Source organism: Eretmochelys imbricata, chromosome 12, assembly GCF_965152235.1.
Source record: "Eretmochelys imbricata isolate rEreImb1 chromosome 12, rEreImb1.hap1, whole genome shotgun sequence".
Lineage (NCBI taxonomy): Eukaryota > Metazoa > Chordata > Testudines > Cheloniidae > Eretmochelys > Eretmochelys imbricata.
This window is the reverse complement of record NC_135583.1, coordinates 39,879,413-39,904,326: the sequence shown is the minus strand read 5'-3', so window position 1 is coordinate 39,904,326 and position 24,914 is coordinate 39,879,413. Positions and strand designations below refer to the sequence as shown.

The 24,914-nt window shown below is 60.4% G+C and overlaps 1 protein-coding gene across 1 annotated transcript in view; it reads right to left on the bottom strand.

The window, feature by feature from the left end:
- Positions 1-6,555, bottom strand: part of CDH15 (cadherin 15) — a 32,272-nt gene extending 25,717 nt beyond the window's left edge. The window contains 3 exon segments of the mRNA XM_077831434.1: positions 5,261-5,416; positions 5,577-5,651; positions 6,508-6,555. Of these exon segments, the coding sequence (XP_077687560.1) occupies positions 5,261-5,416; positions 5,577-5,651; positions 6,508-6,555 (279 nt within the window).
- Between the last annotated feature and the right edge of the window lie 18,359 nt (positions 6,556-24,914).

The following is a 24,914-nucleotide window of genomic DNA, read 5'->3' as shown; positions in this document are numbered from 1 at the left end:
CCGGGAGGCCTGTCAGGGGGAAGGGGTGCGGATGGGGGTCAGGGCAGTCCGGGGACAGGGAGCAGGGGGAGGTTGGATGGGTCAGAGGTTCTGGGGCGGTCAGGGGTCAGGGAACAGTGGGGGTTGGATAGGGCATGGGAGTCCCAGGGGGTCTGTCAGGGGGTGTGGGTGTGGATAGGTCAGGGCAGTCAGGGGACAGGGAGCAGGGGGGGTTGGATGGGTCGAGAGGGCGCAGTCGGGGGGGCGGGAAGTGGAAGCGGATGGAGGGGCCAGGCTGTCTGGGGGGCACAGACTTCCCTACCCAGCCCTCCATACAGTTTTGCACCCCGCTGTGGCCCTCGGGCCAAAAAGTTTGCCCACCCCTAATTTAAGTTATTCTGCATGAAATAGGAGTTTGATCATATTACCAGCAGCCCACATTACCCACAAGCAAATGGAGAGGCTGAGAGATCTGTACAGGCAGCCAAGAAAATCCTACAGCAGGAAGATCCATTCCTGGCTCCTCTGAGTTACAGATCAACGCCAATAGCAGCTACTGGCTCTAGCTCCGAAGTGGCCAGACATGAAGAGCGTGGCCAAATTGAATAGAAAGGCTAGAAGAGCTTAGGAACACTTTTACAACCGACATCTGCCAGCTCGAGAACGGCTGGATCTAGACCCTCGTGGCCATGTGCCTAGCTAATTGCGTGGAGAAACAGGATGAACAACTCCAGCCGTTGTGAAGGAAAAGAATGCAGTGCCCAGATCATATGCAATCGAGCCAAACAATGGAGAGTTTAACAGAAACTGACGACATCTCCCGTTCGCCCGCCCCAGAAAGACCAGTCAACAGATGGCAGGCGCAGAACATGGAGAACTCAAGGATTCCAAACCGACCCCGGGGAGTCATTGCACAGCCAGCTGGTCCAGTGGTTACGCATTCAGGTCGTGTCGTTAGAAAACCAGTATGAGTCAGAGACACATAACAGCCAGATACATGCTGAGCTGCAAAGACAGCGTGACAGTGTAAATATGGCAAATGGCAGGGATGTAGCACTCAAAGGGGGAGATGTCATGGAGTGCCAAACTGTATAACACTGTGCAGCCACTGGGTGGCGCTGTCGGTAGGAGATTTTATTTTAAGTGAACCTCAGTCATACCTGGCGGCCCATGAAAGGCTCTCAGGATGGACACAACTGGGGTGTATAAGCAAGCGCCGTAGCCAGACCATATCTGCTACACGAGAACATGACAGCCCTGTGCGTCTCTACGCGCCCTGTACACAACCGGCCGCACTCACGCGTGCCCTCCCTCCACACAGGTGCACACAGGTGTACTCACGTGCACCTTGAGACTCCCATCAGCCCTGGTCAACCACCACAGACCCCATTACCCCTCCCCAGAGAGTCTCCCTCCCTCGCCACCTGCCATAGCACCCTGCGGCAGCCAAGCTCCCCTCCCTCCCCCCAGCACCTCCCGCCCCCTGCGATCAGCTGTTTCGTGGGTGGTGGGGAGGTGCTGGGGAGGAGGGGGGCGGAGCAGGGACAGGGTGCGCTTTGGGAAGCGGTTGGAAGTGGGCGAGAGGAGGCGGGGTGGGGGTGGGAAGAGGCAGGGCAGGGATTTGGGGGAAGGAGTGAGGTGGGGGCAGGAGCGGGGGGGGGAAGATGTGGCGCGGGGCGGGGGTTGGGGCGGGGCGGGGATTTGAGCATCCCTGGGGCCCGGAAGAAGCCAGCACCTGTTCCACCTGCCACCCGCAGCCTTTCCTCAGTGTCAGCATCCATCTCAGCCCCGACCCCAGCGTCCAGGCTGAAACCACTGTCCCGGCAGGAGGAGGCTGAACGAGGCCCTTCCTCCCACTCTGCCGGCGAGTGGCTGAATCTAGAGCAGCTGCTGCCGAGAGATCACAGCCATGCGTCTCTGGAAACACAAGAGCCCTTTGTGGTGGGGCCTCAGAGAGCAGCTGCGTGGGCCTGTGGGAAGAGGGGGGCTCTGGAGGGGCCCTTTGGGCTCAGGAAGGATGGGGGCTGGAGGAGGGGGCTTTCTCTGGCTCTCACAGGGCAAAGAGGGGAGGTGCGATTGGGGCCAGGGTCTGGCCTCAGTCCCCCCGACCCAGGAGCCTGCAGACCAAGGCCCTGGCAGCACGGCCGCACCTAGTGATGCTGATCGAGGGGCATGCATGTCACAGGCATGGTGGGCAGGCAGAACCTCGGGCTGGCGCATCCCTTGTTATATGCAAATAATGCTCCTGGTGGAGAATTTGTGAGCTACCTGCAGGGGGCCTCGCTGGGTCTGTTGCACATGTGCATGATGGGTGTGCTCCTTGCACACTCGCCATGCAGGCTGCACCATGCTTGGGTGTGTACTGCCCCCAGACAAGTGCAGCAGGAATTCTGGACGTGTGTGTAACTGGGCACTGCCTGCATGTAGCATGTGAGCTGCAAGCTCAAGCTGTGCGTGCGTGCGTGTGTGTGTGTGCGAGGGAGAGAGAGATCGCGATCCGGGGTGTGTGTGAGAGCGCTGGTGTGTGATGTGTGTATCTCTGTGTGTGCGTGTGTGTGTGTGCGAGGGAGAGAGAGATCGCGATCCGGGGTGTGTGTGAGAGCGCTGGTGTGTGATGTGTGTATCTCTGTGTGTGCGTGTGTGTGTGTGCGAGGGAGAGAGAGATCGCGATCCGGGGGGTGTGTGAGAGCGCTGGTGTGTGATGTGTGTATCTCTGTGTGTGCGCGCGTGTGTGTGTGTGAGACGTATGCCCAGGCCAGTGTGGCTGGGTTTGCAGCAATGAGGCAGTTGTGGGCGCACTTCCGGGTGCCCAGTGCCCGCAAGGACTGGTCGCCGGCCCATCACAGCCCAGACTGAGACCCCCACAGCTCATTTCTCTGGGGCTGAAGCAAATGGCTCCTGCCCCAGCCAGACTCGGGGTCGGGGGCCCCCGTTGCTCAGCTGGGCAGGAAGAGGGACCGCACTAATCCTGGGTTCCCACAGGCCCCAGGGGACGGCTGGGGCAGGGAGGGCACAGACAGCGCCGGCCCTGCTGGCTATAAATAGAGGCAAGTGCCTGGGTGTGTGCTGGGAACACACTGCCAGGAGCGCAGGCAGCTGCGGGTGACCTCGGGGCTTAACCCAGGGGGTTTAAGCAGAGAATCCAAATAAACCTGAAGGCGAGTGGAATTCAGGGGGCCCCCGGCACGGAGCCTGAGAGCAGCCTCCGGCTCCCTTCCCCTGCTTGGGGCAATGGGGGCCTGCGCTCAGCTGCCTTGGCAACTCAGAGCCCCCCCCCACTTAGGGCGGGCAGGAAATTGGAAACACCACCCCCCCCCCCGGCCCCCAGTACAGGTATTTGCTGAGGATTCACTGTTCCTGACTGGACCCCACCCTCCCACATGGGGCTTTAAGAAAGTTGAGGGAAGAGAAAGAACAAGCAGCGCTGGAGAGTCAGACGCTGGCCAGGATCCCCCCTTTCAGCTCTGGTGGGGCCCCTCAGTCCTGATCCACAGCCCCCCGTTATCCCAGCCCCGTGCCCCCCAACTCTGCCAATGCCCCTCAGTCCTGATCCACAGCCCCCATTATCCCAGCACTGTGCCCCCCAACTCTGCCAATGCCCCTCAGTCCTGATCCGCAGCCCCCCGTTATCCCAGCCCTGTGCTCCCCAACTCTGCCAATGCCCCTCAGTCGTGATCCACAGCCCCCATTATCCCAGCCCTGTGCTCCCCAACTCTGCCAATGCCCCTCAGTCGTGATCCACAGCCCCCATTATCCCAGCACTGTGCCCCCCAACTCTGCCAATGCCCGTCAGTCGTAATCCGCAGCCCCCCGTTATCCCAGCCCTGTGCTCCCCAACTCTGCCAATGCCCCTCAGTCCTGATCCATAGCCCACCGTTATCCCAGCCCCTGTTATCCCAGCCCTGTGCCCCCCAACTCTGCCAATGCCCCTCAGTTGTGATCCACAGCCCCCCGTTATCCCAGTCCCTGTTATCCCAGCCCTGTGCCCCCCAACTCTGCCAATGCCCCTCAGTCCTGACCCGCAGCTCCTCCATTATCCCAGCCCACGGCCCCCCCCAGCTCTGCCAACACCCCCTCAGCCGTGACTTGCAGCCACCCTTCCCCAGCTAGTCCAGTCCCGAGCCCCGCGGTGCCCTGAGGCGCTGCTCCCTGGTAGCAGCGGTTGCTGGCCCTGCTGCCATGGCATTTAAGACCCAGGGAAGCCTTTTGCTGCTTCACTGACTCATTCTTCCCATTCTAAGCCCATTTTTGGTAAAAAAGTTGCATCTGGGGCTCTTGTTGTTCTGGGCAAAGCACAGTGGGCTGGGAACATGAGTCACAGCGGCTAGGGTCACACTGCCCGTTTCCCACTGCCAGCCGCAGCCTGGGAGCACCGCGCGGCCCCGTGCCCCAGAGAAGCCACCATCCCACCACTGCCACCCCCAGACCCCGCAGCATTGGCGGGGGGCGTTAAAGGGGAGATGTCCCCCGGCAAGAATGCAGCTGGTCCCAAGGGAACCTCCCCCCGAATGCCCTGAGATGAGCTATGCCTGCCTGTCACAATCACCTCTCCCACGAGCGCCACCCAGCCAGGATCTGTGTGCGCAGCACCCAGTGCAACGGGCCCCACCCTGCCCGGGGCTCAGTGGCAGCTCCAAGGGGCTGGGGTGAGCACTCCCTCGGAGCAGGGCTAACGTGAGCCAAACGGACTCCCAGCTCCTTGGCCCCTGTGGCTTGCTGAGCGCTGCTGTAATGCAAGCACCGGCTGTGGAAGGTGCAGGGCGCTGAGCTCCGTCTGCGTGGCCAGCGCTGGGAGCGTTCGGGGCGCCTCTGACACAGGAGGCTGCTCCCGAATCCCCAAAGGGGAGGAGTTGGAAGGGGCAGGACATTGCACTGCCCCCCAGATGGAATGCAGCAGCTGGTCCCCTCCGCGGCACCCCAACTCGCAGCCCATGCGGTGAGGACTGGCCGAGTGGCCGTGCTTCCAGGGAGTTATTCTCCTGTACTCCCCTGGAAATGGGTGATGGTGGCTGGACAGAGCGGGGAGTCGCCAGCAGGCTGGGGCTATAAGGATGGCCAGCAAGGCGGGCCCAAGCGCTGGCCGGTGCTACTGTAAGGCATGTAATAACTAGCAGGCATAACGCCCCCGACGCGCTGTCCGGGCAGGGTGCTGCTCCCACGCTGAGCAGTGTCGGGCTGTTGGCAGCGTGTTCTGGGGCCCGGCTGGCTCAGGGCTGTGGGGCGGTCCCCCACCCTCGGCTTTCCCAGGGCAGGCCAAGCTGGCCGTGCCAGACACTCTTACCCGCGGGTGTGTGTGGGGTGCTGTGTGGAATGATGGGGGCAGCGTGAGCTCGGTTCCTGATGGGCCAGTCCGGGCCCCGAGGGAGGCTCCGGTTAATTCCGCTCCAGAGCTGCCCACTCTGGCAGGGCCTGGCAGCTGCTCCCGCTCGCCCCCATCCTGCAGGGGACCCACCCGGGGCTGCAGCCGAACAGAGCCAGGGCTGCCCCCAGGGCTGGAGACACTGAATGGCTGCCCAGCCCCTTCCCCCCAACAGGCTGACTGAGCCATCGCAGTGGGCCTGGGGGTGCTCTCTGGGTGCCCACCCCGCTCCGCTCACCAGCTGGAGCAGGCCGGGTGGGCTGGGGCACTCTGTGCAGCCGCTGGCCAGGAGCCCGCTCACACATTCCCCGGCCTGGGAGAATCACACAACTGAGACGCTGCAACCACAGTTCCCAGGGTCACAGAGAAGCCATGGAGCCAGGGCTAAGTCCCTTGGCTCCCAGCCCCAACGCGCTGCGGGCCACGGCCGGGCACCTGGCCGGGGGGAGTGTTGCTCCAGAGGAGCTGCTAAGCACACTGGGTTCTGCTCCTCTGGGAGAGGGTGTGCTCCTTGCAGCACAGACACGGGGTGGGGGGAAGGACCCAGTCGCCTCCGTCCTTAGGGCTTACGCACCAGAGATGGGCCCAAAGCCACTGCATGTCTCCTGTGTGCCGGAGAGTCGACACCCACAGGCCAAGGAGGATGGGCCGTGTTTCCCGGCAGGGGGGCATGACGGGCAGCGGGGCCAGCTTTGCAGAGTCCCGTGGTGCCTGTTTAGGGGTCACTATGCCGCCCACAGGGTCCTCCCATCGGCATCCGTGTTGGACGGGGCCTGGCCGTGCGTGCACACCTGTGGGACGTGTCTGGGGATTAGCCTGCCATGGCAGCGAGCATGGGGACAGCTTGGGCACGCCCCGCACATGCGTGTTGTGCATGGACAAGGGACCGACCAGCAGACCCTACAGCTCTGCAAGGTAGGAACTGAAATCCAGGCGCAATGGAGGGACGCACACAGGCTGGGGACGTTTCCCCTGGCAACGGCAGATGGACCCAACTTGGAAATGCAGCACCATGAACCAGAACGCCCCCAGCCGCCCATCTCAAGGACGCCCTAAGACGGCCACCACCAGACCTCCAGGGCCCCGTCCCTCCCCAGCCTGGCCCCATGCCTTCCCAGGCTGCCTCATTGAGCTCTGGGGGGTGTCTTTGAGTCCTGGGCCTGCCCTACCCTGCCTTTGAACGGTGGGGTGAGGGGGTGCTGGGGCCGGCCCGCCATGCGGGGATGCCCAGTAGGCAGGGCCATCCGCAGCCCTGGCTGGAGGGGTCAGCACCTCGGGCTGTGCAGCGGGGCGGATGCCACTGGGACACAAGAGGCTGGGCTTTGGCTGCATCTCTGCTCCCCAGCTGGCCCCTGGCCACACCTGCTTTCCTATGCTCAGAAGACCAAACGCCCCCGCACTGGGAGCTAAGGCAGGGAGCAGGGGGAGGAGTGTTTTCCCCCCGACAGTGATTCATTTCCTTGCTCAGAAGAGACATTTTTAGAGCTAGCATGAATTTGACCTTTGACCCTTCCAAATATCTGCCACACACGCTCCCCGCTCAGGCCTGTTTGGGCCCGGCTTGGGATTCCAGTGGGACAGCTGGGCAAACACAGCCCCACACTGGCTATAACCACAAGATGCATGGACACCCCTCCCACGGAGACACCCCCCGCCCCTCGCACACTCATACCCAGCCTTGCACACCCACCGTCCCCAGCTCACCAGCAATTTCCATGGCTCCTGCCTGTTAGCCTGGCTTGCTTCATAGCCACCCCTTGCACGCTGGGCGCTGCCAGGCATGGCCGGTGGATGAGGCCCATGGGGCTGGTTATGGGGTCTAGGCAGGACAGTCCTGCCCGCTGGGTTTTCCTTCGCACTGGTACTCTTCCTGTGGGGCCTGTGCTGGCTCCGGGCCCCGCACCAACCGAGGCAGAGAGGAGGTGGCTAGCAGCCCACAGCTGCCTGCCCGAGGGAGCTGGCGGGATGGGGCAGCAGGTTGGCTGTGCGGTGATTACACTGGGTACTGTGTTCCCGGAGTGCACAGCCCAGCCCCTGGGAACAGCCCAGCTCCGCCAGTCAGCGGCAGTGCAGGGCGCCAGCCTGGTTCCCACCGCGCCTCCGCTCCCGGGATGGCAGCCCAGAGGAATGCTGGGAATGGGCTCAGTTGTTCCAGGGAGGGCCCTAAGCCTGGGGGTGTATAAATAGCTGCCATCACTGTCCCCCTGGCCGCAGCAGGGAGAAGGCAGCTGGGCCAGGCTCACTGTCCTGCCAGGAAGAAGTGGGGACTCCCCGATACTGAGCCACTCTCTGCAGCCTTGGGCTGACTCTGGGGCCATTTGCCTGCCCCCTCCCCCCATTGAAGGTATAGGGTATGTTTACAGGGCAGTAAGACACCTGTGGCTGACCCCGCGGAGGGGGAGGGCCAGCCACGGGTATTTATGGGGCTGTAGACATGCCCGCAGAGGCCTCCTGTCATGGTGGCTGCTGGAGACGATCTGCAGGAGAGGAAGGGGTTAACACTGGACTGGCTGCGTCTGGCCTCACTGACTGGGCAGTTCAGCTTAGTCCCAAGACTCGGTCCCAAAATCTGCACATGTAACATGACAAAATTGGTGGTCTGCAGCAAAGGGGCCAGGCTGGAATGGCAGGGCGGTGGGGGTTGGCGTTGAGGGGCATTGGTGGAGCTGGGTATAAGGGGAGCTGGGGCCTGGGGCAGGTGGAGGGGAGCCTGGGTCGGGATTGAGGGGCACCAGCCAGGCTGTGTGGGGCCCCGCTGACAGCTTTTTCACATTTCACACCTGTCACTGACTCCCTGGCTGTTGCATGGCCCAGCTGGGCAGCATGACGCCCCCATTGCTATGGGGCTGGTGCACCCCCCAACCTGGGGCGGGGTCTGTGGTCTTAGCAGACTCTGGAAGCACCTTGTGTCAGGGGTGTGGTGTCCCAGATGAGGAGGAGAGGTGGGTCCCTGGCACATGGTGGGACAGGGGGTGTCATGGGTGGTCAGTCTTCATTGGCCCTCTTGTCCAGCCACCCCAAACCCTCCTGCCATTTGCCAGCCCTGGCACCATCCTCCGGCCAGCTCCCATCAGGAGGCAACGGGCGGGAATGGCTGGTCCCTCCTGCTCTACGGTGCACTTTCCCCGCTGCTGGGGACAGGTCAGAGTGTGCCTGGTTCAGGCCTGCGCCCTCCCCTCTGAGGGGAACTGCGGGGCTTAGCCAGCAGCTCCTGCACCTCCATTCGGCACAGCCCTGCCCCAGACCCAGCTCAGCAGGAATCAGCTTTGGAAAACACTCTTGGTTACGTTTCTGTAACAACTGCAAGCAACCTGCCATGAGCTGCTAGACCAGATCCCTACGGCTCCACCAGACCCCCCCTTCCCCCCGGTTCTACCAGACTCCCTTGGTTCTACCAGATCCTCACAGCTCTACCAGACCCACCCCGGTTCTACCAGATCCTCACGGTGCCCCACCGGATCCCCACAGCCACAGCTGACAGACACCGCTTCCAGACAGCCAAAGCCCTCCTGCCATGGTTCCTTTGTGCACACACGTGCATAGCCCAGGAAACCCGCATGACCACAGTGCTGCTGCCTGGGTGCTACCGAGAGATTTTGGCCACATGGGCATGTGCGAGCGCACACGGATCGTCTATGTCACAGTGTGCGTGTGTAAGAGTCACAGCGTGCGTGTGAACGCACAGTGCACGGCTGTCTCTGTGGATGAGGTGACGGCGGATGCAGGCGTGTGTGTAGGTGACCTTCTGATGGGCCAGGCATGCTGGCCCATGCTCTCCGCTCAGGCCAGTGGGGGTGGGTGGCAGCCTGCTGGTGGCTCTGCAGTGCCCACTCCTGCTTCCTGGGTGTGCATCCAGTCGGGGATCAGGAGCCGTGCAGTGGGGCCATGTGGTGCCAAGCGCCAGAGCGGGCTGCACGGTGCAGCGAGGCCCTGACAGCGCCTGGCTCAGCCATTTCCTGGCGGGTGTGTGGGTGTGGGTGTGAATGAGAGAGAGAGAGAGAGAAGGGGGCTTGTTTTGACTAGGAAACCTGAATGGAGTCGGCCAGGAGGAAATGCTCCCACCAGCTGTCGGCCCACCTGCCTGTCCATCACCAGGGCACTGCCCCTTCCCCCAGCCATGGAACTGCTGCCAGCCCCCGGGGGGACTAGCAAGGTTAGCAAATGGAAGGGGCAACCAGTCTGTCATGGGGAGAGAGGGAGTTGGGGGCACGCTGAGGGGTGCTGGGGCCGGGGTGGTGGGGGCAGCAGGATTCTGAGAGGGGATTAATTGCTCCTTAAGCCCTGTGTCAAAGGCCCTTTCCCAGTGGGGTCCTGTCTGGAGAGGAGCCCCAGTTTCTCAGGGCTGGTGCACACACAAACCACTTCTGTGGAGCCAGGACTGTCTTGTTCTGTGTTTGTACAGCACCTGGCACCACGGGGTCCTGGGCACTACCTTTATACACCTAATAATGTACGGCGCCTGGCACCAGGGGGTCCTGGGCACTACCATCATACACCTAATAACATACAGAGCCTGGCACCATGGGGTCCTGGGCTGTTACTTGTGTGCCTGGGCACAATTAATAAATCACACATACATACACACATTGCAGAAGCCTGGAACTGGGGGCTCATTCCAGAACCCCAAAGCCTCAGGCACTGAACACACAACAGCTAACACTACTGGGGGGGATGCACCCAGGGAAGGCGGGCTCCCACCAGTCAGAGATGCCCAGACGCTGTGGTGAGGGCCCCCAATATGAGACCCTGGACAGCTAGGGTTAAGGCCGCTCTGTCACTGCATGGGGAGGGCAGCAGGCCTGTCATCGGGAGGCGTGACGCCTTGAAAGCCCCTTTTCCCAGATCTGGTTTCACAACAGCATAAACTGCCCAAGAACTGCTGCAGCCTCCCCCTACCAGTCTCCAGCAGCTGCATTTCCCGGGGGAGGTGGTGACCGGAGGCCCCCCTGTCTGTGATATATTCAGTGCATTTAATCCCTTCTCCATAGGGGGGCGCTCCACCCAGCCACAGGATGGGCCTGCCAGGAGTCCCCAGAGAGCTGGCACAGAGGGATGAGCCCCCCTCCTCCTCCCAGGCTGGCCATGGGCAGAGGTGCTGCTCCTGCTCCCCCTGAGCTCCAGGCTAGGGCTCCCGGTCAACAGGGTTTCTGTTCTGGGCCCCGACCCCGTCTTCCGTGCTCTGCTCCCCACATCCCTGCTCCCTGTGCCGGGACTCAGCTGTCTGTCCCCCCTCCTCCTTCCCCCAGGCTCTGGGAGCAGGGCTCTGGGCTGAGCATGGTTTTGGGGCAGATTATTTCCCCTCAGGCCCCTCCAGAGCCAGTGGGGCTCCCTTCCACACCATCCTGGCTTAAACCCCTCACATCCTCTCCGCGCAGGGGCTGAGCTGGGGCCTGGAGGCTACCAAGCACCCAGCGCCCCTGGGGATGATGCTGTGGTTTGGATCCCAAGCCCCGGAAGCCCCAAAGCACCGCGAGCCAGAGCGGCTCCATAAACCTGCCTTCGGCGGCCACCGCCCCAGGGTGCGGTGCCACGTGCCACAGAGCCGGGGCTGGGCACCGGACGTCAGCACGTGGCACGCTGCCTGCCCTTACCTGAGCCCAGAGAGGCGCCAGGAGGCAGAAGGCGAGAAGGCAGGGGCTTTCCATCCCGGCCAGTCCCCGTGCCTTGGGCAGGGACCGCAGGGCTCGGAGTGGGAGCGACTCTCTTGTGTGGAGCTCTCCAGTCCGGAGCTAAAATAAACCTGGTGTCTGGCTGAGTGACAGCACATGTGCTGTGCGTGCAGGGGGGGTGGGGGTGGATATTAGTGGGGGGGGGCGGGGGGAGAGCAGCTGTCCCCATTACACAGCGCTCAGGCTGGCCAAGGTCAGATCTCTGCACTGGGGGTGGGGTATGGGCAGGGTTAACACTTTGTGGGCCAGCTCCAAGCACCGGACCGGGACCCCTGCTGGCACTTTAGCCGACTGCCAGCCACAGGGCTGCCAGCCAGGCTCAGATGAGGATGTGGTGCCAGGCTAACGCCAATCAGCCGAGACACCCGCCCGCGGCCTGCGCGGAGACTCCCATTTCGCTCCTTTCGGTTTAGTTCGACCGGCTCCTAATCAACGCAGGTTACCGTGCAGCAAGCGCCCTTCAGCCACAGCAGAGCGTCCGCCGAGCCCTTTGCAGCCTGAAGGGAGCCCGCCCTGGCTGAGGGGCCACAAGCACGTCCCTGCCGGGCCTCAGTTTCCCAGACGCTCATGCTCGCCGTGTCACAGCCACCCGCCCACAATGGGCGAGGCCCGGTTCCATTGTGGTGCCGTGGCTGCCCTGGGGTTTGAACGGCAGGGCCTTCGGCTCCCCGCACCCTCTACAGCTGCAGCCCCCCCGTGTTACAAACCAGGGCCCGCAGAACGTCCCACACAACACACACACAGCTCTGCCCTGGAGACAGGGCAACACAGACAGCTCACCCCTCCCTTTGAACCCTGCCACCTGCTCTGAGCCCACCTCAGTCAGGCCCCCAGCTCCTGCCCTGTCACTGCCCTCCTGGGCCCTGCCCCAATGAACGCACCAGGGTACCTACCCCTCTCTCAGCCTGGGGGCCAGTGTGGGCTCTGCCAGTGTCCTGCAAGAGCCTGGAGCTGTGTCGGGCACAGGGGAAATGGCCAGTTTTGTTAGGGACGGGACAAGTGTGAGGACATTCCCACTTCCGCTAGCCTTCCTCACGGGGCAATGTTCAGGCCACGCGGCTGAGCCGTGTGTGACGGTCCCTGCCCCATCTAAACAGACAGACCCAGGGCCAGGGGAGGGTTGCTGGCCCCCGGGTCACATTGGGGAGCAGCGACACAGAGAGATGCCCTCATTCGCTGCCCGCTGTTGTGAGGGTGGGGAGCCCAGGGGGGTGTGCAGGGAGCCTGGGCTGGCTCTGGCTCTGGCAGGCGAAGGATGGCTCCGAACAGCTGCCACCAGTGACTCAAAGAGCCGCTCGCCAGCCCGAGGGAGAGGGGGTGAGTCTGGGCGCATGGGGTGGGGGGGCAGAGCTGAAGGCAGGGACAGGTGGCAGAGCTGTGTGGGCGCGACAAAGCCGGAATCAGGAGCTGTCTTTGTTTATTTCCTGCCGTTCCCTGTGGATCCTCATCCCTCCACTCAGGGCCTCCGTCCTTCCAGCCAGGGGGGCCTGGGGCTGGCCCCTCTGGACGGCTGCGCTGCTGCTATGTGCCCTGGCCAGAGGGGGCGCTCCCTCCCCTGGAATCAGAGCAAATTGCCTCCAGTACACCCCAAGAGCGAGGGGCTGAGTGCCAGGAGTGAGCCCTCTGCCTCCCCTCCATACCCATCCCTGGCCAGCCAGGGGAGCAGGGCACGGCTGGAGTCCTCCCCTGGAAGGTCGCTCTGGTGCTGGGCTTGCCCATTGGCAGCAGGGGCTCCCTGTGGAGTTCCCCACCCCCATGGGTGGCTTTGGCCCATTCCTGGACGAGGCAGCAGGATGGGCCACAGCATGGGCAGGAGCCAATGGTTTGAGGAGGGGTGTGGCTGGCTCGCTGCCTAACCCCTGCTGTCCCATGAGCCAGAGCCCACCACAGCCATTGCCACCTCCCTGGGGTTCACAGCAGCAGGGCTGGCTCATGACTAATGGTGCCCCAGGTGAGGAGCATCTTCGGCACCCCACTTCCATTTGTTAAACTTCTGAAAACCTTATTTTTTATTGCATTTGTAGCCCATTTCCTGACTTTGATGCACCATTTGCATGCATGATTTACCCGTCATATAAGATGATAGATTTGCACGCTAGGATCTGTAAAGCTGCATTTATTCATGCCACATATAAGCAAATAAAAAAATCGTTTCCTCTAAGCTTATTGAAACTTTTACATTTTCAGAATAACTGAAATGTACAGTAGAACCTCAGAGTTACGAACTGACCAGTCAACCCCACACCTCGTTTGGAACCGGAAGTTCGCAATCAGGCACCCACAGAGGACCCCCCCACCCCGCCAAAAAAAGTTAATACAGTACAAGGCTGCGTTAAATGTAAAAAAACAGGAAAAGCAGCATTTTGATTCTGCCTAGTAAAGTTTCAAAGAGTCAATGTTCAGTTGTAAACTTTTGAAAGAGCCACCCTAATGGTTTGTTCAGAGTTACAAACAACCTCCGTTCCTGAGGTGTTCGCAACTCTGAGGATCTGGTGTCCAAACATCAAGACACTGGCCTGTGCACCAGCCCTGGGGGGCCAAGTAGTAACTAGGGTTACAGTAGGCGACAGCGTTAGCATGTTAATCCTAGACCTTTAGTGCAAAAGACGTAATAGTATTTCTTCAACATTATTGCACAGATAGGGGTTCAATCGATATCTCTGGCGTCTCATTAAATATGTCCTTTATTAGTCACTACTTACGCTCGTCAAGTCTCAAACCACACGTACGCTTTCACAATTACACACTAAAACAAGGTTCACAGTATCGCAGCTGGGATCTCGCGTCACTTCAGTTCGTTCTTATATCTCGCTGCCTGACTGGCGCCGCCCTGCCCCTTATATACCCGCGAGGGCACGGCTGACCGCGTTCTAGGAGGTGTGATGAAGTGGGGGGGGTTTCTTGTTATTTCAATGGTTTGCATGCAGGGGGTGTGGGACTGAGTTTCCCTGGGTGTTACTAGTTTAACGAGGTGGTGGGAGAGGGAGTTTGGTGTCAGAGAAGGCCACTGGTGGCACTTGGGACCCTGGACAATGGCCTGGAGAATGGATACCCCAGCGACTGGTGACCTGGTGACCGGGAGGCCCCCAGCTTGGAGTCACAGCTGGTTCTGGCCAGTGGGGAACAAAGGACGGATGAGAGAAGAGGCTGAGGGAGAGGAGGTCCAGGCGACCTGTTTACCTGGGACAGAAGACAAAGAACAGAGGGGGAGCTTGGGCGATGGTGATATCAGATGCCCAGCTGGAAGGGGGGGCTCTCTAGACTGGGGAGAGGGAGCAGCCACAGCCCACCTGGAGGCTGGAGAGACCTAGATGTGCTGTGCTGTGGGAGGCCAGGCCTGAGAGCCCGGAGAGTTTCCGGTGCTGTGTTCAGACGCTCAATAACCCCTCCTGTTTTATGCTGGTGGAGAGTTGCTCCAGTCCAGAGATGAGGGTGGCTTTATCCCCTCTGGGCGTGGAGGCCCTGGGGTGTGTGTCCAGAGCGAGGGGACTCCCTGAGGGGGCCCACGGCAGAGACAGGCATGCTGAGGCTCAGAGAGGGGCAGTTCCAGGAGGCGGAGGGGCTTACGGCTGAACCCCCGAGAGCGAGTGGCTCCCTGAGAAGGGCTGTCACACTGAAGGGGGCTCCCCCCAGACGTCGTAGGGAGCTGAGAGAGGACACAAGTCCTGGGGGTCCGTGACAGAGGGTGAAGGAAAATGTCGTTCTCAGAAAGGCTGGAAGGCTCGATGAGATTCTTCAAAGGTCCAGACCATGCTGGGAGATGAGTGAAGAATGAACCCAGCGATGCAACGTTACCGCGAATGTTCCAGTTTCCCTTTTGTCGCTAACAACCATCCCCAGCCCGGCTCCCCCCAAGCCCAGCACCCCAGCCAGCCGCCTGGGCCACCTGCCCCTAAACCCGGCCGCAGGGAGGAGCAGGGACTGGTCACTGGCAGGGCGTGGCGTGGAAATGGCCCGGGAGCGAGCAGCATTGCCCCCTGCTGGCAGGAACAGGCCAGGCCCCACCGCCAGGCAGGAATGTGGCAGCTGTTGCTGGACTGCGTGCTGTGACCCCACGCTCGATGCGAGGTATGTGGGAGGAATCTCGCAGGGAGCGAGCCAAGTGCCGCATGCAGCAGCCAGCAACCTCCCAGCCAGCTCCACTCCGGGAACAGCGGGCAGCAGCAGGCCTGGTGAGCCAAGTCACCTGCTCCAGCAGCTCCAGCCCCTAGCCCTGCCAGAGGGGAGAATCGCTGCTGGCAGTACAGAGCCTATGACACAGAGCTGACCCTCCGCGCCCGTGAGCAGCCCTGCGCGGATGCGCACACCCACCCACCACACCCACACTAGCCAGCACCTGTAGCTCTCCTGGGGCACAGTCCCTACATGAACGCCACACACATCCACGCTGAGCATGGCTGGGCTGCGGCTCCCCCGTGGGGCATGGGAAGGGCTGGTGCCCCCGAGGGAAGCGGGCGGCGCTGAGTTCTGGGCCTGATGCCGCCGTGCTGAGAGCTGGTGCACCCACGGCTACACGTGCACCCTGGGCACACTCCCCTCACCCACCATTGCACACTGGGCACACTCACCCCCCACCCTCACCTGGCATTGCACACTGGGCACATTCCCTTCAGCTGCCATTGCACACTGGGCATGTTCACCCCCGCCTGCCATTGCATGCTGGACACACTCTGTTCAACTGCCATTGTACACTAGGCACACTCATTGCACCCTGCCATTGCACATTGGGCGTGCTCACTCCTACCCCCCGTGCCATTGCACATTGGGCATGCTCACTCACTCCCCGCTCCCCCTGACCCACGCTGGGTTTTATTCATACCCACGCATGCTCCCTACAGCTCACGAGCTGGAACTGAATGAGTCTGAGCACTAACACCCACCTGGCCAGTGTCCCTCACGCATCCATTTCCCCGGGGCAGTGCCCCTCCCTCTCCCCATGCCCAGGGCAGTGCCCCTTGTGTGCTGAACACAGACAGCAGAAGCCCCATTCTCAGCCAGCTGTCCAAGCAGAGGGGACCCCTCCCTGCGTTGCTCTGAGCCTCACGCCCTGCCAGCCCAGGCTGTCTCAGGTCCTACTCCTCCGGGCAGGGCCACCCTTCCCTTTGCCTGCTCTCCAGAACGCCGAGTCGCTGCACAGGTGCTGGGACCATCTGTCCTCTCGCAGGGCATTGGAAAGTGTCCAAGGCAGGCGCGGTGGCACCAGCCGCACGCTGAGCCAGCAAAGGCAGATGCTCTGCTGCACAGGCCTGCAGGGGAGGAAGACGCTATTGCTCCAGCCCGGGCCCCCTCCACACCAAGGGGTTTCATTGCCCTGTCCCTGCAGGCAGATCGACCAGCTCCCGCTGCCATTTACATCTTGCATTTGAGGCTGAGACCTGGCACCTACAGATTTCTACTCTCAGCCTCATGGCAGCCCTGGGGTGCTGCTGAGCAGTGAGCACCTGCTGGGCACGGTGCCCTCCTGCAGCTGCAGCCTGGCAGGATGGCATGTCTCACTGTCGCATGAACAGCTCAGACATTAACACTCATGGAGAAACCCCTGCTGCTCTTGGCTCAAATGCCCCTCTCTGCCAGGGCTGTACCCACCTGTGGTGTAAGGGCAGCAGGGGCTTCCCAAACCAGGAGCAGCCCAATCAGGAGGGTTGCGGGAGGGCTAGGGGAACCCAGGGGGATCAACACTGGGGTGTCTAATTGCACCCCTTCCCCTGGCCAGCGGGGAAGTGGAGCACAGAGCAGCTGACCCTAGGCCCACGGCTTGACTTGGCCAGCAGGGGGTGCTCATTCATCCCCACACACGGTGCCTGGTAGAAGCGGGAGGCGATTTGCTAATTGTCTGGCAGCAGAGCCAGGCAAGCCCAGGAAACATCGTGTGCAACAGGGGCTGGGAGAGACGCTCAGGGTCCGCTGCAAGACGCTCACGGGGCAGAAGCCCAGCATTCCCCCCTTGTCGCAGGGCCTGCCTGGGTGGAGCATTGGTTGCTGAATGGGCCAAGATCTCGCAGCCTGGTCTGTCCATGGGGATGAAGTGAGACCGGCCTGTTCCTGAACAGCAGTAGCCATGTCTGCTCTCAGGTGCACACCAGAGCATGGGGCACTAGGCAAGCTTGTCCTGCTGCTGCCTAGGCTGAACCTGCTCTGGGCTGGGGCAGAGTGAGACAATCGGGGGTGTAAGCATTGCATGATGGGGCCCCATGGCTCCAGCCCTTGTGCCATGGCCTTCCTCTGAACCAAAGTCCTGCTTGCTGCTGGGAGGGACAGTGCCAGGCCTGGGCAGAAGCATGGGGCACCTTTCACCCCCTGGGGAATGGCAGCAGGGCAGGTCACTTCCCCAAGCTATTGTTTCAGGGTCTCTGCAGACTCAGGCAGGCGTCTCTGCATCTGTCACACACGTTTTCAAGCTTTCCTTTGTAGCCATCAAGAACAGAAATTCACAACATGAAAGCTTATGTTCTGCTGTAATCACATGACTCCCAGAGCTGGGCCCCTAGCCATGGGCCTAGGCCTACATCCATCCCTGGATCTCTAGACAGGGCACAGTGCTTGGGGCTCCCAATACAGCCTCCAGCATCGGCCTTATATTCGCTGTTAATAGTTCAGAGCAGGAGCTAGAGCCAGAACCAGGTCACAGCCAACACTCCTGTCCCGAGTGAGTCAGAACCAGACCTGGGACTGAGTGGCCACCCTTCTGGAGCCTGGATCAGAACCTGGACCAGGTTGCAGCTGCCCCACCGGTGCTGAACCAGCATCCCGGCCGCCCCTGTTCTACCTTCTACTCTGCCCTCAGCCCTTCGAAAAGCAGTCCCTGGCGTCAGGGGCTTCTGAGCCACGTCATAGGGTGGGTGCCTGGCCATTGCCAGCACTGCCCTCTGCAGCCCCAGGCTGCCCTGTGTCGCACCCACTCCTGCAGTAGCAACCTCTGCCATCTCACCCATCGCCCACCCATGCAGCCTCACACCCAGGGATCCAGCTTCCTGCCCAGCAGCCATCAGGCTAATGAGCAGCTAATGATGGAGGAGGGCTAATTAGCAGTTCAGACAAAGAGCATAGGGAAGGGAGGGCAGGGCCTCCCCAAGACTCTGACACTTAGTAAAGCCCCAGTGCGCTGGAGGTTGTGAGCTACACAGGCCAAGCTCTTAATGCAGGAGAACCTGGCACTGGGTCCGGCCCTCCCTGGACCCGGGCGTGGAGGGGGCAGATTTTCCCTCAAACCCCACAGAAAGGCTGGAGTGATCCAGTGAGGAAACTGCTGCAGGCCCCACTGCGTTGTGGGATGCAGTGTGTGTAGACGGGGGCTGGGCTGGCCTAGGACAGCTGTATGGCTGATGGCACCCTGCCCACCCTGGGGATGACTCCCTGTCGCTGGAGCCCGAGCTCAGCCAAACAAAGCAAAGCAGCTACCACAGCCAATGCCTGCAAAACACCAGAAACCGCAGCTGGATGCAGACAGGAGCAGGAGGAGCTGCACGGACCCCAGCTCCGGACTGGCCCGAGCCTTGGCAGAGGTGCCAGCTGCTTATTGCAACGCCTCAGCCCAGCCTGGACCCGACGGACCCAGCACAACGAGTCTCGTGGTTCCAGACAAGCAGCCCCGTTACCCTTCCCTGCAGGTTTGCTCCTGGCACTGCCCTCCTGCCCTGTGCCCACACAGCACTGCCAACTCCTCAGCCCAGGGCCCAGCCCCATGGCTCTTCCACCTGTGCTCCGCTCCGCGGGCGTGTGTATGGGGGCACACGCAGAACCTCGGACCCGGAGTTCCCAGCAGTGGCTGATCTCAGCAAGAGCCCTTGGCCAACTGCTTGTGTCTTTCCCTCCGATCCCCACCTAGCAGCAGAGACAGGAGGGGAAGAGCAGCAGGGAGGCTGCAGACCGAGAAGGAAAGGGGGCGAGCACAACGTGAACGGGGAAGCCAAAGCCGCCCTGTGTCATGCTGGGGGCACCAGAACCCTGAACGGCGAGTGGCTTTCAGTGCCAGGGCGCCCAGATCCCCCTCGCCCTGCTGGATGAGGGAACCCTGCCAACTTGAACCTTCCTGCTCAGGGCAGCTAGCAGTTCCCAGGAGCCACTGGGGCTGCAGAGATGCTGAGCTGGCCACAGGGCAGGGCGAGGAGTGAGGTCGCTCTCCCCAGGCCTTCCTGGGCTCCGAGACCTGGCTAGGGCGAGGACTGTGCATGCCCAGAGCCCTGTTGCTCTGGCTGTGTCAGAAGCTACTAAAGTTAGATATTTTTAAATCAGCAGATCCAGATAAATCGCACCCCAGAGTTGTAAAAGAGCTGGCCGAGGAGCACGCTGGACCATCAGTGTTGATTTCAGTAAGTCTTGCAGCCCTGGGGAAGTTCCAGAAGATGGGAAGAAAGCTAATGTTGGGCCAAGTTTTAAAAGGGTAAACAGGGTGACCTAGGTAACTACAGGTCTGTCAGCCTGACATCGAGCCCGGGCAAGATATTGGAGTGGCTGATACAGGACTCAATTAATAAAGAATTAAAGGAGGATAAATTAATTAATGCCACTCAACAATAGTTTATGGAAAACAGATTCCTCTCAAATGAGCTCGGTTTTTTTGATGGGATTACTAGTTTGGTTAATAAAGGTAAGAGTGTTGACTTAGTACCGCATGGCATTTTGATTAAAACAAATCTAAAATACTATAAAATTAACCTGGCACATAGTAAATGGATTAAAACCTGGCTACCTGAGAGTCTCAAAGTGTAACTGTAAATGGGGACTCATCCTTGAGTAGGGGCATTTCCAGTGCGGCCCTGAAGGGATCTGTTCTTGGCCCTATAACATTTAACATCTTTATCTGTGTTCTGGAAGAAAACATAAATTCATCCCTGTCACGGAGTCCCTGGGCGATGCTCTGGAACTGCTCCCCATGAAGCCAGTCGGGACTCTGGGGAAGTCTCCTTTCTGTGAGCAGCCTGTCTTCAGGACACACAGCTCACACAGCTTCCACCTTCCTGGGTCTGACCTCGGAGCATTCAGCAGCCTCTGCCCCTCCGTGCGCTTCCCACAGCGAGTCCGATCAGGCGGGGCTCCTGGGGAAGCCAGAGGGTCCTGCACCCCAACTTCGCAGTCAGATGTGACTCTCAGCCAGCCAGTAAAACAGAGGTTTATTAGACGACAGGAACATGGTCTAAAACAGAGCTTGTAGGTGCAGAGAACTGGACCCCTCAGCTGGGTCCATTTTGGGGACAGTGAGCCAGACAACCACGTCTGCCCTTCACTCCATGTCTCCAGCCAGCCCCAAACTGAAACTCCCTCCAGCCCCTCCTCCTCTGGGCTCCCCGAGCCAGGAGGTCACCTGATTCCTTTGTTCTCCAACCCTTTAGCTCTCACCTTGCAGGGGGGAAGGGCCCAGGCCATCAGTGGCCAGGAAACAGGGTGTCGGCCATTCTCTGTGTTCAGACCCCTGCCCTCTAGGGCTCTGCAATGATCATACACCCTTACCCCACCACCTAGATACTTAAGAACTGCCTAGGGGAAACTGAGGCACCCCCACACTATTCAGAGGAAACATTAAGAACAGTCCCACTTCATCACAATCCCTGCTAAAGTCTGCAGGTGACAGAAACATGGGAAGAGTGGGAAATAGTGAGCGGACAGGTCACTGATTCAGAGCCGTCTGGATTGCTTGGTAAACTGGGAGCAAGCAAACACTATGCGGCTAAATGTAAACGTACAGATCTAGGATCAGCCACACTTACTGGATGGGGGATTCTATCCTGGGAAGCAGGAACCCTGAAAGAGATTTGAGGGTCATGGTGGAGAATCAGCTGAACAGGAGCTCCCAGTGCGACGCTTTGGCCAAAAGAACTCTTGCAATCCTGGGGTGCATAAAGAGGTGACTCTGGAGTAGAAGTAGAGCGGTGATGTGACCTATTTGGCACCGGTGTGACGGCTGCTGGAATCCTGGGTCCAGTTCTGGTGCTCACAATTCAAGAAGGACGTTGATAAATCGGAGAGGGGTCGGAGAAGACCCAGGAGAATGATGAAAGGATTAGAAAACTTGCCTTCGAGAGATGGGCTCAAAGAGTTCAATCTATTTAGCTTAACAAAGGGACAGTGAAGGGGTGAACCGATCACAGTCTATTGGTATCTACACGGGGAACAAATATTGAATAATGGGCTCTTCCGTCTAGCAGAGGAAGGTCTAACACAAGCCAACCACTGGAAGTTGAAACTAGAGAAATTCAGACTAGAAATAAGGCAAATTTTTTTAATGTTGAGAGTAATTAACCACTGGAACAGTTTCCCAAGGGTCAGGGTGGATTCTCCATCCCTGGCACTGTTTAAATCAAGATGGATGTTTTTCTAAGTGTTCTGCTCTGGGGATTATTTGGAGACAGGTCTCTGGCCTGTCTGTCCAGCAGCTCAGACTGGATGATTCACAGATTATGCTCACAGCAATGGTCCTTTCTGGCCTTGGAATCTCTGAGTCAGCACTCGGGAGCCAGGCTCCAGGAGCTGAAGCAGCTGCCAAGTGTGGCCAAACAGTGCAGGCGAGGCAGCCAGGGCTGGTCACACCAGGGCCGGATGGCTATGATGGGGCACAGCCAGCATGGGTGGGGTGACCGCCTTTTCAATGGCAAAAGGAGGACGCATGCAGAAGTCCCACCCCTTCCATAGGCCCACCCCTGCTCTGCCTTTGCCCCCCAAGTCCCTGCCCCCCGGCTAGGCCAGAAGCTGGAGCCGGGCTGGGGTAAGAGCCACCCAGGGAGCCCAGGATGCTGTGGGGAGCCCCATACCCCCAGACCCTGGGCAGGTAGCCCCAAGAGCAGCCCCCGGCCCATGTCCCCACCCCCTGGGGTGCACCCCCCAGGGCAGGTGGAGGGTCCAGGGCTCCCCAAAGCAACCACAACCTCATTCCAGCCTGGCTGGGGTGGGGCCTCGGGGAGGAGAGGAGGAGCAGGGGCATGGGCTGGGCCTCATGGTGAGGGGGGACTAAGGCCCACCTCAGGCCCTCCCCCATGGGTAAGAGGCTGCTGTCACCCCAAGCCTCGGGCAGGCACAGAGTGGAGCCACAGGGAGTCGGGAGAAATGCGGTCCCAGAGTCATTCAGCCTGGGACCGGGACTCGAACACTGCATGTTAGGACTGTCCCGCCCAGTTCGGGAAGGGTGGTCACCCTACGCACACAGCACCCGTGACCCTATTTTCAGATCAAGCCCAGCTCCAGCCCCCCTGTGTGAAAACAGGAGCCACCCCAAAGGAGATTACAGGTGCCTCTCTGGTCTAATGCCCATGAGACCAAGATCTGGGTCCAGCCCCTCGGGTGCCTGGCGCTCCCCAAACCAACACAGACCCCTCAGTGCCTGCCCCCCAAGCACACAGCCCCGGCTGCTCGCACACAAGCAGCACCGGCAGACAGCACCAGGAACAGAAATCTGGAGTCCCCTGCCCAGCCACGAATCCTGTCCCCAAACCATCCTCTCCCCCCAGCCCACCCCTCTGCCCAGGCTGCACACAGCCCCCCATCCCCTGTTCAGTCCCCCACCTTCCCTCTGCTCCTCCTAGCGTTCCTCACTGCTCCCCAGGCATGGGGGCCGCTCTCTCCTATCCAGGCTGGGAACCCACTGCGGGGAAGGGTGGTGACTCAGAAGCCACTCTGCCGGCAGAGGGTCCCCCTACGTGGGGGAGATCCCCAGGAGCCAGGGAAGCTCATGCCACGGCCACCACGAAGTGGCCAGGACCCCACCTGTGCAGACAGCTTCCTGCCCCGTGGGCCATGGCCCTGAGTGAGGGTCTGACACGCCTATTTTTAGCATGCCAGCCGGAGTCCGTCTCCGTGGGCGGGGAGGCTTGCGCTGTGCCACGCCGCAGTCTAGACGCGCCCTTGGAGGTCGCTCGTGCATGTCCTGACCCTGCCGGCAGCGGGGCACAAGGGGACACAGGAGCAGCAGGGGAGGTGAATGAGGGAGTGAGCTGCCAGGATGTTAGGACGAAGTAGGAGAGCCCAAAGCAACGAATGGCAAGACGGGGCCAGAGTGAATGGAGGAGCAGAGCCAGAGGTCCAGAAGGGACCCCAAGGGTCACCTGGTCTAACCCTCTTGCCAAGATGCAGGATTTAGAGCAGGTTAGACAAACACCTGTCAGGAATGGTCGAGGTAATTAGTCCTGCCATGAGTGCAGGGGACTGGAATAGACGACTTCTCGAGATCCCTTCCAGTCCTAGGATTCGGATTTGTTGTGTCTAAACCATCCCAGACAGATGGCTCCAGCCTCCTTTGGAAAACCTCCAGCAAAGGAGCTTCCACGACCTCCCGAGGCGTCTGCTCCATTGTCCTGCTGGTCTTACCGTGAGGCAGTTTTCCCTGAGATTTAACCTCAATCTGCTCTGCTGGAGTTAGAACCCATCGCCTCTGGCCCTGCCTCTGTGGCAAGAGAGAACAACTTTTCTCCAAGCTTTTTTTATGGGAGCCTTTCAAGTATTTGAAGACCGCTATCGTGTCCCCCTTAATCTCCTCTTTTCTAAACTAAACATTCCCAGTTCCTTCAGCCTTTGCTCGTATGGCTTGTTCCATCCCTTTGATCATCTTTGTCGCTCGTTTCTGGATCCTTTCCAGTTTCTCTGTGTCCCGCCTGTACAGCGATGACCGAAATTGGACACCGTACGCCAGCTGAGGCCTGACCAGCGCCGAGTAGAGCGGTTCTATCACCCCCCGGGACCTGCTTGCGGTGCCTCTCCCCCTGCAATCCCAAATTGCATTTGCTTTTTTTGCAACACCATCGCATTTTTAAACTCCTGTGGAAGTTGCGATCCACCGCAGCGCCCAGATCCTGCTCAGCAGGGCTGCTGCAAGCCAGTTATCCCCCCTTCTGTACTGGTGCATTTGCCTTTTCTTCCCTACGTGTAGCACCTTCCATTTGTCTTTGCTGAACTTTTTGTTTGTTTGTTTCCTGTTGGCTGGTTCTCCAATTTACCAAGATCAACTTCCTCACGGTGATGGCGACGGGAGGGATGCAACGGGCTGGCGAGCCCTTGGTGCTCCTGTCTCTTTGGGGCATGCAGCAGGTGGCGCTACAAGGATCTGGGGAAACTGAGGCCCAAGTGAACAGAACACCACCTGGACCCCAGTCACGGCATCTGAGCGAGGTGCAGCAGCACCAGGCCGCAAGGGCTGCTGGAGAGCAAGGACCCCGGAGATCTGGCTGGAGTCTCAGCCCTGTCACCTACTCAACGGAGGCAAGTTCCTGAGCTCTCTCCCTGCTAAAGGGGTGACCTCCTGCCAGGGCAGCTGTGGAGTTTAATTCATTCCTGGTGATCCTCGAATGGAAGGCTCTATGCAAGTGCAAAGGGTTCATGCCGACTGTGCCCAGCTTTACCACCTGCTAGCTAGGGGCCCTTAATACCAACCTAGTCTATAAAACAAATAAACCCCCCAATACCGCCCAGCGCCAGCCAGAGCCCAGCACCAACCTGCACCACAATCAACCAGAGCAACTCAACAGCCGACCTGCCGGGGCCGTGCTTGCGAGCCGGCAGCAGGTGGCAGCATTGCCCTGGCAAACCAGCAACTGACCCCGGCGAGGGCCCTCTGGGAGTGGGGGGACAGCAGCGTGTCCCGCTCCTGGCGTGCGCTCGCCCCCCACGTGTCGGGGGGAGCACGGAGCTCACACGCAGCTTGGCTGCCCACGCCATCGATGGGGCATGGCGGCCCAGGAAGCTGTCAGTCCGCCCCGCTCATCTCCGGGGCCCGTCGCCGAGCCCAGCCAGACGTGCCAGAGCTGGCGAGCCGCACCCCACATCGGTGCTCTGCTGTTGGGTCACAGGCTGATCCAAGAGGAGCCGAGCCCTGTACCCCCTGTCGCAGCCTCTGGGAGGTGCTGGCCCTCAGCACCAGGCTGGATCCGGCCCTCGTGGGTTGGCATGTGAGTGGCACTGGGCATTCCAGCTGACAGACCAGGGTT